This window comes from Nansenia antarctica (genome assembly GCF_963989245.1).
Source record: "Nansenia antarctica genome assembly, chromosome: 5".
Classification (NCBI taxonomy): domain Eukaryota; kingdom Metazoa; phylum Chordata; class Actinopteri; order Argentiniformes; family Microstomatidae; genus Nansenia; species Nansenia antarctica.
Window position 1 is genome coordinate 70,641,087 of NC_137690.1, and position 17,142 is coordinate 70,658,228.

Consider the following 17,142-nt stretch of genomic DNA (forward strand, 5'->3'; position numbering starts at 1 on the left):
GAGAGAGACACAGAGAGAGAGAGAGAGAGAGAGAGAGAGAGAGAGAGACAAAGAGACAGAGAGAGACAAAGAGACAAAGAGACAGAGAGAGAGAGAGACAGAGAGAGAACAGAGAGATCAAACGTTTGTCTTGTTTACACGACAGCGGAGGTGGAAATCGGAGGACGGGCTCATTATAATGCATGGAACGAAATCAGGAATTAACCATTCCCCATCCCGTTCCAAGCGTTACACTGAGCCTGTCCTCCCCCAGCCTCCCCTGGCTGTCACACACTGTTACACACTCCAAATACTGCCAGAGCAGTCAGCCTCTAGAGACGGTCAACTCAGTACGTACAGAAACTGCCCCCCCTGGGAGAAGCCCATAGCGTTGTAGCCGCCCTTCAGCTTGGGCTCCTGGGACAGCAGGCTGCAGGCCAGATCCACTTGCTTATTCACGTCCATGAAGAAACCATTCTCAGTGTCCTGGGGGGGAGAAACACAGGAAGAAACCATTCTCAGTGTCCTGGGGGGAGAAACACAGGAAGAAACCATTCTCAGTGTCCTGGGGGGGGGAAACACAGGAATAAACCATTCTCAGTGTCCTGGGGGGGGAGAAACACAGGAAGAAACCATTCTCAGTGTCCTGGGGGGGGAGAAACACAGGAAGAAACCATTCTCAGTGTCCTGGGGGGGAGAAACACAGGAATAAACCATTCTCAGTGTCCTGGGGGGGAGAAACACAGGAATAAACCATTCTCAGTGTCCTGGGGGGGAGAAACACAGGAATAAACCATTCTCAGTGTCCTGGGGGGGGGAGAAACACAGGAATAAACCATTCTCAGTGTCCTGGGGGGGGGAGAAACACAGGAATAAACCATTCTCAGTGTCCTGGGGGGGAGAAACACAGGAATAAACCATTCTCAGTGTCCTGGGGGGGGGAAACACAGGAACAAACCATTCTCAGTGTCCTGGGGGGGGAGAAACACAGGAAGAAACCATTCTCAGTGTCCTGGGGGGAAACACAGGAAGAAACCATTCTCAGTGTCCTGGGGGGGAGAAACACAGGAACAAACCATTCTCAGTGTCCTGGGGGGGGAGAAACACAGGAAGAAACCATTCTCAGTGTCCTGGGGGGGGAGAAACACAGGAAGAAACCATTCTCAGTGTCCTGGGGGGGGAGAACCACAGGAATAAACCATTCTCAGTGTCCTGGGGGGAAACACAGGAAGAAACCATTCTCAGTGTCCTGGGGGGAAACACAGGAACAAACCATTCTCAGTGTCCTGGGGGGGAGAAACACAGGAACAAACCATTCTCAGTGTCCTGGGGGGGGAGAAACACAGGAAGAAACCATTCTCAGTGTCCTGGGGGGGGAGAACCACAGGAATAAACCATTCTCAGTGTCCTGGGGGGGGAGAAACACAGGAACAAACCATTAGGGTGTGTTCTCAATAGACCATTTGCTTCACTTGGAATCGGAGATTAGGATAAAATTCGCTTTGCTCTGCGTCGTTTGGAGCTGTGAGAACGCGCATTCGAAGTCGCTCCCGGAGCAAACAACCAACGCATGCTCCGCTTCGCTTGAAAAGGGTGGTTTCGCTCCGATTAGAAACGACGCATCGAGGCTGTCCATAGGAAAACAACAGCGCACGCGTGTTGATCTGGATAAGAGAGGGACGAACGGGCAATTTAAAAAAATTCTGACCAATCAACTACCAACTATCTGATGCTTCGATTGCGTATGTTACTTCTTTTACATAATGTTGCAATCCTATCCACTTGCTACGGGTCCTGATTAGGACTTTCATGTGAGAACATGACCGTAGTGTGCTGGGGAGCAGAGAGACAGGAATAAACCATTCTTAGTCTCCATGGGTTTCATGTTGGGCAGGTAGCATGTTGGCTTAGAAGAACAAGATATTTTAACCCTCATGAGACTTCTACATCCCCTCTACTGTAAATGTTTTCTTTAAAAAACCTTCCTTCTTTAGCCCCTGGCTCGAGCATAGATTACCTTTTCTTGCTATAATTGATGGATAGATCATTAACTTACTTAGTCAAATGTATTTGTCATAAGTCGCTTTGGAGAGAGGCGTCTGCTAAATGCCAAAAATGTAACTGAAGCATGCAAGGGGAATGCGACAGGGGGAGGCTGGCAGAGGTAGAAATCGGAGGACAGGCTCATTGTAATGCATGGAATGGAATGAGGAATGCTATCAAACAAGTGCAATCACAATGAGGCCGTCCTCCGATTTCCGACTCCCGCCAGCCTCCACAGGAGTGGGAAGTACCTGAATCACCGTCTTCCCGATCATCAGGGACAGGACGTCGATTCCGGGGACTTCCTCTTCGATCATCTTCTTGATGGCCCCCATGCTCAGGGGGTTGCAACAGCTGTCTCCTACATGAAGACACAAAGACAGTCTGTGTGTCTGCCATGACATGACATCTAACTTCTCTATCTGCCACTGGATTGGAAAATACACGAATTGGCCTTCAACTTCCTTAAAAAACAACACGACCTTTGCTTACCCATTCCGTGCCACAGCACCAGAGGGAGGGTGGCGTTGCTGGACTTGGACCCATGGACCCACGGGCTGCAGAGGACCAGCACCAAGGGGCCCGAGACGAGTAGAAAGTGCAGAATCGAGGTCATGACTGAACCTGGAAATCAATGCAATTGATGAAGATGTGGTAAACAAACAGACAGCAGTGGTGGTGGAAAAAGTACCGGAAATATTGCTATAAAACTAAAAGCGACTTAAGTGAAAGTGGAAGTTGAATGTTGCAACGACGTGCGTCAATCAACCACCCACCCACCCAGCCACAGATCACCTCGCTATAAGCATACCTGTAAGTCACACAAGTCGATCATATTAGGTGTTCAATTGATAAAAACACAAGGTTCCGGGAAGAGATCTACTTGTCGTGAGCATAGAATGATAAGGTTCTATCTCCGTTTAGAATGATAAGGTTCTATCTCCGTTTAGAATGATAAGGTTCTATCTCCGTTTAGAATGAGAAGGTTCTATCTCCGTTTAGAATGAGAAGGTTCTATCTCCGTTTAGGGCAGTTCAGAGATATTGAGCGTCAAAGTTTTTACATTCCATTATGTTTTGTGAGATGGAACCTTTGTATTTTATTAATTACTAACTCAAAATGTCAACATTTAAAAAAAATAACACCACACAGGCATTAATAAACACCTAATGAATCAGACTATGTAAAAAAAACTCAATTTTGACAAAAATGGAGATAGAACCTTATAATTCTAACGTCACGAAGTGTCAAGTCAATCGGATGGTTTCTCTGGTCTATCTAAGCAAGTTACAGTCAAAGCGGATGAGATCAATACAATAAACTCGCTGACAGCCACAACCTCTGAGATCAAAGCCGGACACACCCCTCTGCACCTCTGCAGTCAGTCCGTGAACTCTTAATCTCGGACAAAGAACATGTTTGCTTGTTTGCTAAATTGCAAAATGTTACCCAACACTTACAGAAGATCACTGCTCTCTCCTCCAACAACTTCTCTGTTTTGTCGCTTGCTTGGCTTGGTCACATGACGGCTTATTAACGACTCCCGGAAATAACGTTAGAACTGATCACGTGACACAAAAACTCGCCGAGCGCACCACCCCCCGGGCTGCGTTCGTAAACTCCGTTCCGACAGCGCCGGAGCGCACACTGGGTTCGACGTCATAAAGAGACCGAGTCATTTGATTGGACAAGAGGCGTTCCGTGAGTGCTGATCAAGATTCCAGAGCGAGTTGACGAACGCAGCCCCGGTATGAAACGACTCTCTGACGGGAAGACGGGGATGGACCGAGTCTCTGCCGGTAGGAGACGCTTGGAGAGATTTTCGGTCTGATGTTCGGTCTGAACACAGAAGATGACACTATAAGAGGTACATTTTGGGGTAACGCTGTTATGCACAGAGTACATTATTGTGTAGTGGTGTTATTATGAGGAGACTGGGTTAAACAACTGAACAAATACTGACCAAGGAAAGTGAATTAGAAGCGAATGCACCGGAACATTAGATTATCGATTTGATTCAACACCATTGCAGAGTACAAGTCAAGTACCAACAACATTATTGACAAGTTCAAGTACCGACAACGAAATGCAGTTTAGCATCTAACCAGTACAAGTACAAATAGTGATCATATAAAACATGATAGTGATAAGTGATAGGTTCAGTATGGAGAGTAGGGTAGTTAGAGGTACAGGAGATGGTTGGCAGCAGTCAACTATGAATGAATGGTCTTTATTCTCATTGATATAGTACAGGTACCATACAACGAAATTTGTGAGGGGGGGCTCCCCTGGTGCTTGGAAAAAGACTAAAAACAAGAAGGGAAAAGAGCTGGTTTACATAAATAAAGGCTATGTACACTATCCACTATACTATACTACTATACTATACAAATAAAACACTGTGCTGTACTCTATGCTATGCTATACATATCCTAACTTTTCCTATCTCTGAACCTTATGTACCCTAGGGTTGTCATATTGCACATAGTATTATTGCACATTCATTTAAAGTGTCGCAGTTAGCAGGTTTGAAATGTTCACAGTTGTATTTCAATATTGCACTTATGTTTACAATCTAGTAGCTGCCATCAAATTGTCTAGATCGTCCAGGGCCTAGAACCTAGGTCTTTGCTGTGTTCAGGGCCTGAATGGCCCTGGGGTAGAAGCTGAGCTTCAGTCTGTTTGTCCTTGCGAACATGGTCCTGAACTGCCTGTCCGAGGGCAGCCGAACAAAGTGTTCGTACCCAGGGTGGGATGGGTCTCTGGAGATCTTGGAGGCCTTCCTGAGGCAGCGTGTGTTGTACAGCTCTTCCAGAGTACTATTTACGGTTAACGGTATGGTCAATACATAATCCATATTATGGATACATGGTCGTCCAAGGGACATTTGTAAAGGAACTAGCTCGACAACGACCTCATCTTAATGATATCATGCAATACATTTGTTGTCTAATTAACGTGGCATGTCAAGTTGTTTTAAACAGATGTTGAGGAGAATCGTGAGTTTGGATGAATGGAGCGCACAGACACACAGCTCCGGACCACTGCAAAGACCACTGCAAAATGATCAGTTTCTTTGTTTCATGCTATAAACTACTGACAACATTTCTACCAAATTCCAAATAAAAATGTTGTCATTTAAAGCATTTATTTGCTAAACTGATCAAAATAACCAAAAAGATGTAGTTTCCAGAACTGATTTTCAATCCACTTTCATGCGTCTCGGAATGCTCTTTCACATTACATTGCTGCTGGGTGACTTTATGCCTCTCCTGGTGCAAAGATTCAAACAGCCCGGCGTTGTTTGATGGCCTGTGACCATCGACCTTCCTCTTGATCACATTCCAGAGGTTTTCAAGAGTTTTCAAGAGTTTTCAAGAGTTTTCAAGAGTTTTCAAGAGTTTTCAAGAGTTTAGGTCTTGAGATTTGGCTGACCATGACAGGGTCTTGATCCGGTGGTCCTCCATCCACACCTTGATTGACCTGGCTGTGTGGCACGGAGCATTGTCCTGCTGGAATAAACAATCCTCAGAGTTGGGGAACATTGTCAGAGCAGAAGGAAGCAATTTTCCTTCCAGGACCACCTTGTATGTGGCTTGATTCATGCGTCCTTCACAAAGACAAATCTGCCTGATTCCAGCCTTGCTGAAGCATCCCCAGATCCTCACCGATCCTCCACCAAATGTCATAGTGGGTGGGAGACACTGTGGCTTGTTGGCCTCTCCAGGTCTCCGTCTTAGATTACCAGGTGTAACTAGATTACCAGGTGTTGGGCAATGCTGAAAATTGGACTCATCAGAGAAAATGACCTTACTCCAGTCCCCTACGGTCCAATCCTTATGGTCTTTTGCAAACCTCAGCCTGGCTCTTTTTTTCTTCTCATTGATGAAGGGCTTTTTTTTCTAGCTTTGCACGACTTCAGCCTTGCTCAAAGGAGCCTGTTTTGAACCGTCCTCGCCGTGCAATTCACCCCAGCTGCCCTTTGCCATTCTCTTGATAGGTCACTTGAGGTCATCCTACGGTTGTTAAGTGACTTTCGAATGAGTTGGCGGTCATCCCGGGTCAGTGGAGAGTCGTTTTCTCCCTCTGCCGGCCTGTAGCTTTGTTGTCTCTCATGTCTGCTGCTTGACCTCGTTCTTATGAAACGCCGTCTTTGACATTTTAATGAAAACAACCTGACTCACTGTATCCCTCTGCCAGTAAAGCCAGATGTTTTTATTCCAATTACTTTTGAAGTAGCCTACTACTAGCACTGTTTACGCCACCCAGCTGGTCCTATTGCAAGAGGATAGTGATGACCAGGTGATGACCATAGCTTTGTTTTTTATGCTTTTCCTTGTTAAATAAGATCTGGTTCAGGTGATCACCTAATCAGTACCTCACTAGCACAATAGTGTCACTCACATACTGTCTACTCACAGTAGAAGGAGGTTTGCCTGTGTTGGCATTCAACAGACACTGGAATGGAATGGCTACCATACAGGTAGATTTAAGAAATATTTGGAGTGGTCTCTTGTTTTCTCGCAGAGCTGTACACTACGTTGTGTAGCCTGAGTAGACTACAGTACATATGGGGTCCGAGGCGTCTCTCTCTGTTGGCTACATCCTACATACAGGCTTAAGTCGTCCTAGGCTACGGCGGTCTTAAAGTTATCTGATTTCGGATTGCGATACCTCATCGTGAGGTCCTCTACTTCCATACTACCCAGAAATAACTTTCATGTAAAACTTTCCTCATTCCATTCTTACGCAACCAGGTTATGATAACTTCTCTGTTATGAAAAGAGAAGTGAAGTATACTGACGTGGGGAATTACACACACACACACACACACACACACACACACGCACACACACACACACACACACACACACACACACACACACACACACACACGCACACATTTCATTGTCCATTTTATATTGACACAACTGTCCCATCAGCTGACAGGCTTCTTATAAACTCATCTGGTGGTAGAGTAATGGTAGAGTAACCTTTGCATGTGGAGGTTTTACTGCAGTCAGCAGCAGGGAAGCTGGAGGAGAGAGACATGGGACGTTTCTGCCTCCATCGGCCTCCCCTGGTCAGCAGACACACTGGCTCACATCTGCTTTCACTCATTCTCTGTCTGGCAGTTCTCTGCACGTCACAATCAAAGTGTCAGAGAGGCAGAAGATCCACATGCATTTGTGACACGGAGCTTTTAGATTTCAAAGTATGACACATCATTTGAAAGCTTACAATGATGCACTTTGCGCTTTCATAATCTGGAAGAAAACTGAAAAATGACCTTGCCCTACTTGAGGACTTTTTCACCAGACCCTGACACATTTGTACAGACAGGAGGACATGGTGGAGCGGGCTGTGGATCTAATTAGTATCACACTTACGCAAGCGTGACAGATAGGTAACCAGTAACTCTCAGTGTTTTGTTTATTCTACATCCTTCCTGCAGTGCCACGTTGGTCCAGCTACATCAACACCGCCAACCAGGCCAGTCTCCCTCTGGACCCATCCACCTCAGACATGTGATCTAGGGGTTCAGAAGGTGAGTGACTATCAGGTCCAACCAGTCCAATGTGTGCTGGAGGCACATTTTCCTCATGTGACGAGCTATAGCTTAGTCTGGGGGTGACACACTGCTGTAAGACTGCTGACTGAATCATGTTTTGTGTCACTATCTCCAATGAAATCCTCCGGTCACTTCGGTCCACGCAGGACATCGATCTAGAAAACCTCAAGATTGTTTTTCCTCTGTGTTGTAGTACTTGCTTTTTAATTATTCTTATTCTTATTCTTATGTTGACTGTATGCACCAACAACCACAGCAAATTCCTTCTATGTGAAAACTACTTGTCGAATTGATCAACCCACTGGTCTTGTGCGAATAACATCCTGTGTGTGGCAGAACTGGTTGTTGGCTCAGCATTACTGTAACAAATTGTTTCCAGGATGTCAAAATGCACTGTTAGTATTTATGTCCTTTAGAATTGTACTTTGTATGTGGACATAAATAAAGCATTTAAAATGTGTCTGTGTGTGTGTCTGTGTGTGTGTCTGTGTGTGTGTGTTTGTGTGTGTTTTTTTTTTTTTTGCTGATTCTTGCTGATGTGTCAGACAGGCTTGTTCTACCGGATGGCTGGGTGACATCACAGTTAATCTATTCCTGTAAGACTGGTTACTATGGCTCGACAAGATGGATCCATTAATTCGGATACGATGGAAGAAGAAGAGAGTGGAGAAGAAACGACACCCCTCCTGAAACAAAGAGTGCTTGGTCCAGGTGTGTCTTCAGTTCATCTGTCAGCAGCGGCATGGGATTAGTGGTGCTTTAGTGCACCACAATGGAAAAGGCCCTGCAATAGCTTCTGGTATTTCTGGTACAGTAGCTCACTGTAATGTTATTGTGCAGTGGCTTTGAGCATGGATTTACCAGCTTGTAGTGCAGTTTGTCATACTAGATGACCCGGTTACCTTAGCTAAAGAGGTCATGTAGAGGGGTCAAGTGGGACACATTAACATTTTTACATTTAGGGCATTTTTAGCAGACTCCTTTGTCCAAAGCGCTAAAAAAACGAACTTTAATCAAATAAAAACTAGTACTCGGTTGTAACATAGGTTATGAGACCAGACATGATAAAGTGTTTTATAAACGCAACAGACAGGAGGAAGGTGAGTCTTCAGGAGGGACAGCTACGGGTCTTCAAGAGGGACAGCTAAGGGTCTTCAGGTGGGACAGCTAAGGGTCTTCAGGAGGGACAGCTAAGGGTCTTCAAGAGGGACAGCTAAGGGTCTTCAGGAGGGACAGCTAAGGGTCTAAGGGTGACTGTGGTATTTGAGTGAGACTCTTATCTATGGGGTGTTGTTGTACAGTGTTTTAGACTACTGTGAGTGTTATGATGTATGATGTAGTCGTTGTGGTGGTGGTGGTGTGTGACAGTTGGAAAAGAAGAGAACGCACACCACAGAAAACATAGGCGAGGTGCTGACGACGGAAGCAGAATATTATTGAATGAAGTAGACTCTAGTTCCAGATGCAAAAGTATAGATTTTAATTGATAACGAGTTCGCCCGTAGCCTTTGTCAAGTCTTGGTGTGTGTGACAGTGTGTGTGTGTGTGACAGTGTGTGTGTGTGTGTGTGTGTGTGTGTGTGTGTCAGTGCCTCCTCAGTGCTGCTCGGCGCGCCTCAACCTGGCCTTCCTGATGTTCCTGGGCTTCGCCGTGGTCTACGGCCTCCGCGTCAACCTCAGCGTGGCCATGGTCGCCATGGTGAACGGGACGCACGGTGGCCAGCCCTCAGCCAATCGCAGCACAGAGTGCCCAGTGCCCTCCCACAAGACTGGCAACAGCAGCGAGGAGCCAGATGGGGTGAGGGGGGGGGGCTGCCTCTGAGGCTCATCGCATCAACAACCAAAGCGACATATACACATACTGTACCTACTGTACATACATACATACAGCACACATACAGTATACAGGGTTCCCACGGGTCCTTGAAATCCTTGAAAGTTTGTGAATTTGAGAAAAAGAAATCAAGGTCTTAAAAGTTTTTGAAAATAGACATGGGTGAGTGCGTGAATTCCCCTCTCTCTCTCTCTCTAAAATGTTTTACTTAGCTTGTCAACTAGTTCTGTCTCAAACTATGCCGTGTTGGGTCCTTGAGTTTGAGGGAATTGAGTCTTGAAAGTCCTTGAAAGGTGCTTGAATGTGATGTTTCAGAAGGTGTGGGAACCCTGCATACACATACTGTACATACTGTACATACATACATACAGCACATGTACAGTACATAGATACGTCCCCACATGAAACATGTACACATGTTTTACATACGTACGTACATACTGTATGCATACGAATTTCAAAGACCATAACAAATAAAAATTGTGTGAGATTTGAGACATTTGAAATTTGAGATCTCTCTCTCTCTGTCTCTCTCCTCCCCTCTCTTCCTCCCTGTCTCCTTCTGTCTCTCTCTCTCTCTCTCTCTCTCTCTCTCTGTCTCTCTCTCTTCATCCCTCTCTCCTTCTCTCTCTCTCCCTCTCTCTCTCCTCCTCCCTCCCTCTCTCTCCCCCTCCCTCCCTCCCTCCCTCCCAGATCCCTCAGTACTCGTGGGACACCGCTACGCAGGGTCTGCTCCTGGGAGCGTTCTTCTTCGGCTACCTGGTCACCCAGATCCCCGGGGGGTACCTGGCGGGTCACTTCGGGGGAAGTGCGTTCCTGGGCGGGGGGGTGCTGGCCACCGCAGCCCTCACCCTGCTCACGCCCCTGGCTGCCCAGCTGGGCCCCTATTGGCTGTTTGGCTTACGGGCGCTGGAGGGGTTTGGGGAGGTAAGACTGTCCATGTGGAGCAATCTGGAGGTCCATAATCACTGTACTGACTGGGCAATAATGTCTAAATTGGTCATGTTGTGAATTGAATTGTTTCTTAGTAGATTGAGTAAAACTTGTAAAGCACAAAGAGCTTAAATCAAATGACTCAACAGAGGCCTTTTATTAAGCAAAGTCACAGCAGCTCAGAGAAAAAGGTAGCAATCAAAAAGCTCCCAACATTGGGCGGGACTCATATTTATAGAGCTGTCATGAGGTCATGTCATTGGTCATGAGGTCACTACTCTTGGGAACCAATCATATTATACAAATCTGTGATTGCACAAGTTATGGGCACCGTCCACAGTCAGAATTATTCACTGCGCTACAGTTCTTAGCACATCTCTTACAGGAAGGAAATGGGCCTTCCTTGAGTGCTAGATTCTCCAAAATGTAGAGAGACTTCAATTTCTCAGTATAAAATTATATCAAACTACAACAGTCATTTATGGGGGGGGTTTTGTGTTTTTTTATGAGCCGAGAACTGTGTTCATCTCTGTGTGCGTCTGTCCCCCCCTCAGGGAGTGACGTTCCCGGCCATGATGGCCATGTGGGCTCGCTGGGCCCCCCCGCTGGAGCGGTCTCGGCTGATGACCCTGTCCGGAGCGGGGGCCAACTTCGGGGCGTTCGTCTCCCTCCCCCTCACCGGCCTCATCTGCCACCACCTGGGCTGGCCGGCCGTGTTCTACTGCTGCGGTGAGAGAGACACACCTGGACCATACACTGACCACACACTGACCACACACTGACCACACACTGACCAACACACTGACCACACATTGACCACATACTGACCACACACTGACCACACACTGACCATGCTCGGAATCATCACTGGTTCACTTTTAAAGTTGTTGTTTTTTCTCTGAGTGGTGTTCTCATTCCCTCCCCTAGGGGGCGCTGGCTGCCTCTGGGCCGTGTTCTGGTTCACCCTGGTGTCAGACGAGCCTCACTCCCATCCTCGAATCAGCGAACCTGAGAAAGATTACATCATTACCTCTATAGGGTCCCAGGTAACACCAGATTACATCATTACCTCTATAGGGTCCCAGGTAACACCAGATTACATCATTACCTCTATAGGGTCCCAGGTAAGAACAGATTACATCATTACCTCTATAGGGTCCCAGGTAACACCAGATTACATCATTACCTCTATAGGGTCCCAGGTAACACCAGATTACATCATTACCTCTATAGGGTCCCAGGTAACACCAGATTACATCATTACCTCTATAGGGTCCCAGGTAACACCAGATTACATCATTACCTCTATAGGGTCCCAGGTAACACCAGATTACATCATTACCTCTACAGGATCCCAGGTAACACCACGATTAACTCTATAGTGTCGGGCTCATTGTAATGCATGGAACAGAATCAGGAACGATATCAAACACACACACGTGGACAGCATTTCAGTGTTTTTTTGCCGTTTTAGAGATTCACGTTTATACAGTGAACTGGTTTGTTTACATTTGAAAGCAAGTAAACTGCCTGTACCAGTTCACCTGACACATTTGCTTTGATTTCTCCTGGTTTATATTAATTCAGGATGTCTGTGTGTGCAGTGTGTGATAAAAAAAAATAAACAGAATCATTTACGCATGTTTGATACCGTTCTTCATTCCATCCCATGCATTACAACGGGCACGTCCTCCGATTTCTACCTCCACCAGCCTCCCCTATTTTGTGAACTGTTTTGAAGCGGCTTTCCTCAATACATGGCATACGCTACACAGTTATCTAGCCACTTTGTTTTGTCATGTCTCATGTCTTTTCAAAATGTAACCCCCCCCCCCTCTCTCTCTATCCCCCCTCCTCTCTCTCTCTCTCCCCCCCCCCTCCCCCCACTCTCTATCCCCCTCCTCTCTCTCTAACCCCCCCCCCCCCCTCTCTCTCTATCTCCCCCCCCCCCTCCTTCTCTCTCTGTTCTAGGGCGGTGCCCATGGCTGGTCGGTGCCTCTGCTGCCCATGATGATGTCTGTCCCTCTGTGGGCCATCATCGTGACTCAGATGTGCGCCAACTGGTCCTACTACACCCTGCTGACCTCGCTGCCCACCTACATGGACACGGTGCTGCACTACGACCTCCAGCAGGTGAGCCCCCCCTAGGAGAGAGAGACAGGGTTAGCAGGTGAGACCCCCACCTAGGAGAGAGACAGAGTTAGCAGGTGAGACCTCCCCTAGGAGAGAGACAGAGTTAGCAGGTGAGACCTCCCCTAGGAGAGAGAGACAGGGTTAGCAGGTGAGACCCCCACCTAGGAGAGAGACAGAGTTAGCAGGTGAGCCCCCCCTAGGAGAGAGAGACAGGGTTAGCAGGTGAGACCTCCCCTAGGAGAGAGACAGGGTTAGGTAAACACCTCTACAGGTGAGACCCCCTAGGAAACTGTGAACAACTGTGAACAAAACTGTGGTAAATTTCCCCCCCCCCCCCCCCCGCTAACAGAGAGACAGGGTAAGGAGGTGAGACCACCATAAAATCAGAGATACAGTATAATGCACATAAAGTTACACATGCCATCTAGTGTAATATACTATTATGTCTGTGGGGTTCAGTGTGAGTGTGGGTATTATTTAGTGTTGTTTAATGAGCTGTCCCCTCTGTGTTTCCCCTCTGTGTGTTTCTCTGTAGAACTCCCTCCTCTCTGCTCTCCCCTACCTGGGCGCCTGGCTGGTCTCGGTGCTGTCAGGTGTAGTAGCAGACTGCCTCCTGGAGAGGGAGCTGTTGTCTGTTACAGCTGTGCGCAAGACCTTCACTCTCATAGGCAAGGGGACTTTTTTATTAAGAAAGGAAATGGGTCATGGCTGCTTGGCCATGGAAATAGAATACAGAGGAGGTCACATACGCAATGGGTCCACTCTTTTATTATTCATTTTTTTAATTTGACCTTTATTTAACCAGATAAAATCAGTTTTCAATGATGATCTGGCCAAGAGGCCCCCGGCAAGAATAAAAACGAACATATAAACAGAAATACTGAGGGTCAACATATAGAACAATACATACAATATATGAGAACTGCAAAGACAGTGAAGATACATAAATAAAAACAAATAGAAACAAAGTCAACTAACCTATGTGTGGAAAGAGAGCGTGTGTGTGTGTGTGTGTATATGTACTCAAAAAAAAAAAATCCTTGTGAATTTAAACATAGGTATTGTGTGAGTGGTTTATAAAACGTGTAGACATGAACCCCACCCGTTCAACTTCCCCAGATGAGTCACTCATGTGGCCAGCAGCACAGCAATAACAACCAGTTGTGATGACGTTTACAAAGAGGAAACATAAAGGTAAATGAAACGACTGGAGGCCCATTGTAAGACGGGGGGGGGGGGTACCTCAGGTCTGTAGTGGAGCGTCTGGTACGGACTGATAACCACGCTGTCTGTCACCATGACACCCTCCAATCACCTCTGAGGGGGGAGGGCAGGGGGGGGGAGGCGGTTGTCATGGTGACGTCACAGAGTTGGCCCCGCCCCCAACCGGTGATGACGACAGTGGGGGGGGGGGGGTCGTTCAGCTGTCCTCTGATTGAAATATGTTATTTGATATTTTTTGGGGGTGTGGGCGAGATAGTAGGTGGAACCCAGTGTTAATCACACACACACACTCACGCACTCCACACACACACACTAAAGTGTCGTGGGGAATATTCAGGTTTCACCCTCACAGTGAGTCATGAACACGCGGGCTACTTCCTAGTGTCCCTCCTGCCAACAGGAAGTGGGTGTGGTGTTTGCACATGTGGTGTAGGTACTCACGCTGGACGTGTTCAAATCCCCCGAAATCTGAAGCCACGCCCCTCTACTGGTTTCCCCGTTGACCCTCACTAATAGCTTACCGCTAATGGGGAAGTGTGTCCAAACTTTTGACTGGTACTGTAGTTAAAAGACAATAGACCTATCGCTAAGGATCTTTGAAAGCCCCCTTTGAAAACTCAGACAAACAAACAACGCTCGCTCAAATTCCTCACTGACAGTGACTGACTGACCGACCGACCGTGACTGAATGACATTCAATGACTAACAATATTCTGTAAGTAATAGACATGTTTTTTTAAAGATGACAAGAATATTTAGTCTAGAAGCTTTTCACCATCAGATATTAGCGAGTTGTTTGTCTGTGAGTTTTCTGCCTGTAGAGACTTTTGCTGTGATATGATTGACAATATGACAATTTCTATTTTGGGACGTGGCTTAGCGATAGGTCCATTGGAGAACGCTTTGGAAACCCCGTCGGAAACCGCACCTCCGTACCCCTGTAGAGGCAGAGAGCTGTGAGACGTCCTGCTGAGAGTGTCACCACAGTGGCTGATGTGTGTGTCGTGTCTGATGTGTGTGTCGTGTCTGATGTGTGTGTCGTGTCTGATGTGTGTGTCGTGTCTGATGTGTGTGTCGTGTCTGATGTGTGTGTCGTGTCTGATGTGTGTGTCGACTCCTCCGCAGGTCTGCTGTTGCCGGCGGGCTTCCTGGTGGCCGTGGGATCCTCGGGGTGCAGTGGGGTGCTGGCGGTCACCTTCCTGACGCTGTCTACCACCGTAGGGGGCGTCAGCGCTGCCGGAGTGTTCATGAACCAGATAGACATCGCCCCCCGGTGGGTGGTCACTGTTCCTCTCTGTCTGAGCTTCAGCTTCTGGACGTTTCCGTCAGAGAGTGTTGATGTGCATGATGTTGCTTTTCTCCTTTTTCCCACTAGGGGGGGTCAGTTCTATGCTGTTTACAGTGGAGGCAGGTTCAGGTAGACACGGGCTCATTGTAATGCATCGAATGGAATAGGGAATGGTATCTACACCATGTGTTTGATATCATCTACACAAGTTTTTTCGGCAATTTCTGCTTTATTGGGATAGAGACAGTAGAGATTGACAGGAAGGATGGGCGGTCGTGATTGCAGAATACATTGATGGCCGGAATCGAACCAGGGACCTTGCGATGATACGGCATGCGCCATAGCGCATTACGCCAACTTACCTCCGCGCCTCTCCACGCGTGTTCGATACCATTCCGTTCCATGCATTACAATGAGCCCGTCCTCTGATTTCTACCTCCACCAGCTTCCTCTGGTTGCTTCCAAACTTCTCAGCCTCAGTCTCTCCCTCTGTGATGTTCATCTTCCTGAGTGTCTCCCTCCTCCTGTCTGTCCTCAGGTATGCCGGGGTCCTCTTAGGAATCACAAACACTTTCGGGACCATCCCAGGTGTGGTCGCACCCATCGCCGTGGGTTACCTCACCAAAGATGTAAGCTTTACCTCAGATGACCGTAACTGTTGTTTCGTAATTCGTACTTCCACCTCAATAATGTCACAATTCGGTTGTTAAGTCGTGACGTGTTTCCGGGTCCAAAGTTGGCTGAGGAGCTCTCTTCGAAATGCCTCAGTAATAATAATAATAATTCATTATATTTATATAGCACTTTTCCGAGGCTCAAAGACCCTGACAATATGGGTAAAACGGGAAAGTGCTGTGTCCCTTGTTGTATGAATAGATCCAAGTCTAAAAAACGATTGAACTGTCATTCTACCGCTGTAGTACACTGGTACTCTGGTGCGGGGAATTTCTGGTTTGGACCCGGAAATTGCTAAACGTCATGTTTGATGTCAGACTTAACAACTGAATAGTATCCAAATAATCAACTGGTGTTACGATTGTATACGTTGTTATAGAGCATGGCATAGCTAAAAGTGGAATGCCTTGAATTAATATGAAGTGTTTGACAAAGAAGCTGGATTCCCAATTTCCCCCTTAATCTAGCTACGGTCTACTAGTTATGTACTTCATGTTATTTAATTTTCATGACATCTTAATTTAGGCTTTATGAGTGGGGAGTTTAAGTTAAATGTTCCCCAGGCATCAATATGTCCCTTGTTCCCCCCCGAAACAGCACTCTCTAGTGGCCTGGAGGACTGTGTTCTGTTTGTCGGCGGGGGTCAGCTCCTGCGGAGCTCTCGTCTTCACCGTGTTTGGCAGCGGCAAGATACAGAAATGGGCTCTGGAAGAGGAGGAGGAACCAGAGACAGACAGGTCCATCGCTACATGACAGACAGACAGGTCTGTCTCTACATGACAGACAGACAGACAGGTCCATCTCTACATGACAGACAGACAGGTCTGTCTCTACATGCAGGGGTGCAAACTTTTAGCCGTTTTTGGGTCATCACCAGTTTTGCATCCCTGACATGACAGAGAGCTGAGATAGAATCTCAGGTTATCTTGCCCTCAGGGGGAGGTCATTTATAAACGTTGTGTACGCAAAAAAATTAAGCGTACGCCACTTTGGGATTTATAAAAAACAAACTTGGAGTGAAAATGTGCGATCCTCTGCGCACACTCTGACCCATGCTCCCAGGGTCACTCTGACCCATGCTGCTCCAGGGTCACTCTGATACATGCTCCCAGGGTCACTCTGACCCATGCTTCCAGGGTCACTCTGACCCATGCGTACGCACAGAAACTGGAGGAATGAGCAACTGGGTGTAAGAGTTCCCTGGAGTGTACACAAAAAAGAATATGTGCACAGTGCACATAACTTAACTGTACATATATTCGCCCTAGTCCTGTACATATCCCACTACATACATCTTTACTATACATATCATATTGATAGTCATTCCACATATATTGACTTTTTACATTCATATTCATTTACTTATACTCACTGTAACTTCTATCAATGGCCCTGGGCCTGAGCTGGATTACTCTTCCTGCTACGACTGGTGGATTGATGATTCACTTGCTTAGTGTAGTGT

At 46.9% G+C, this 17,142-nt stretch overlaps 2 protein-coding genes across 2 annotated transcripts in view; one reads left to right on the forward strand and one right to left on the reverse strand.

The window, feature by feature from the left end:
• The window catches only part of ppt1 (palmitoyl-protein thioesterase 1 (ceroid-lipofuscinosis, neuronal 1, infantile)), a gene marked incomplete at its 5' end in the record, with an annotated part of 8,911 nt that extends 3,344 nt beyond the window's left edge, over nt 1-5,567 (reverse strand). The window contains 5 exons of the mRNA XM_080531916.1: nt 338-465; nt 2,274-2,383; nt 2,515-2,579; nt 3,791-3,880; nt 5,458-5,567. Coding sequence (XP_080388042.1) covers nt 338-465; nt 2,274-2,383; nt 2,515-2,579; nt 3,791-3,880; nt 5,458-5,567 — 503 coding nt within the window. The remainder of the gene's footprint in view (nt 1-337; nt 466-2,273; nt 2,384-2,514; nt 2,580-3,790; nt 3,881-5,457) is intronic.
• A 1,924-nt stretch (nt 5,568-7,491) lies between these two features.
• Nucleotides 7,492-16,433, forward strand: LOC308158325 (sialin; the record flags this gene model as incomplete). Its single annotated transcript, XM_080531917.1, has 11 exons — nt 7,492-7,570; nt 8,144-8,305; nt 9,183-9,391; nt 10,121-10,354; nt 10,915-11,089; nt 11,288-11,406; nt 12,332-12,493; nt 13,029-13,161; nt 14,843-14,990; nt 15,544-15,634; nt 16,278-16,433. Exons 2-11 carry the CDS (start codon nt 8,206-8,208, stop codon nt 16,431-16,433), a joined length of 1,527 nt encoding a protein of 508 aa, XP_080388043.1. The 5' UTR covers nt 7,492-7,570; nt 8,144-8,205.
• Between the last annotated feature and the right edge of the window lie 709 nt (nt 16,434-17,142).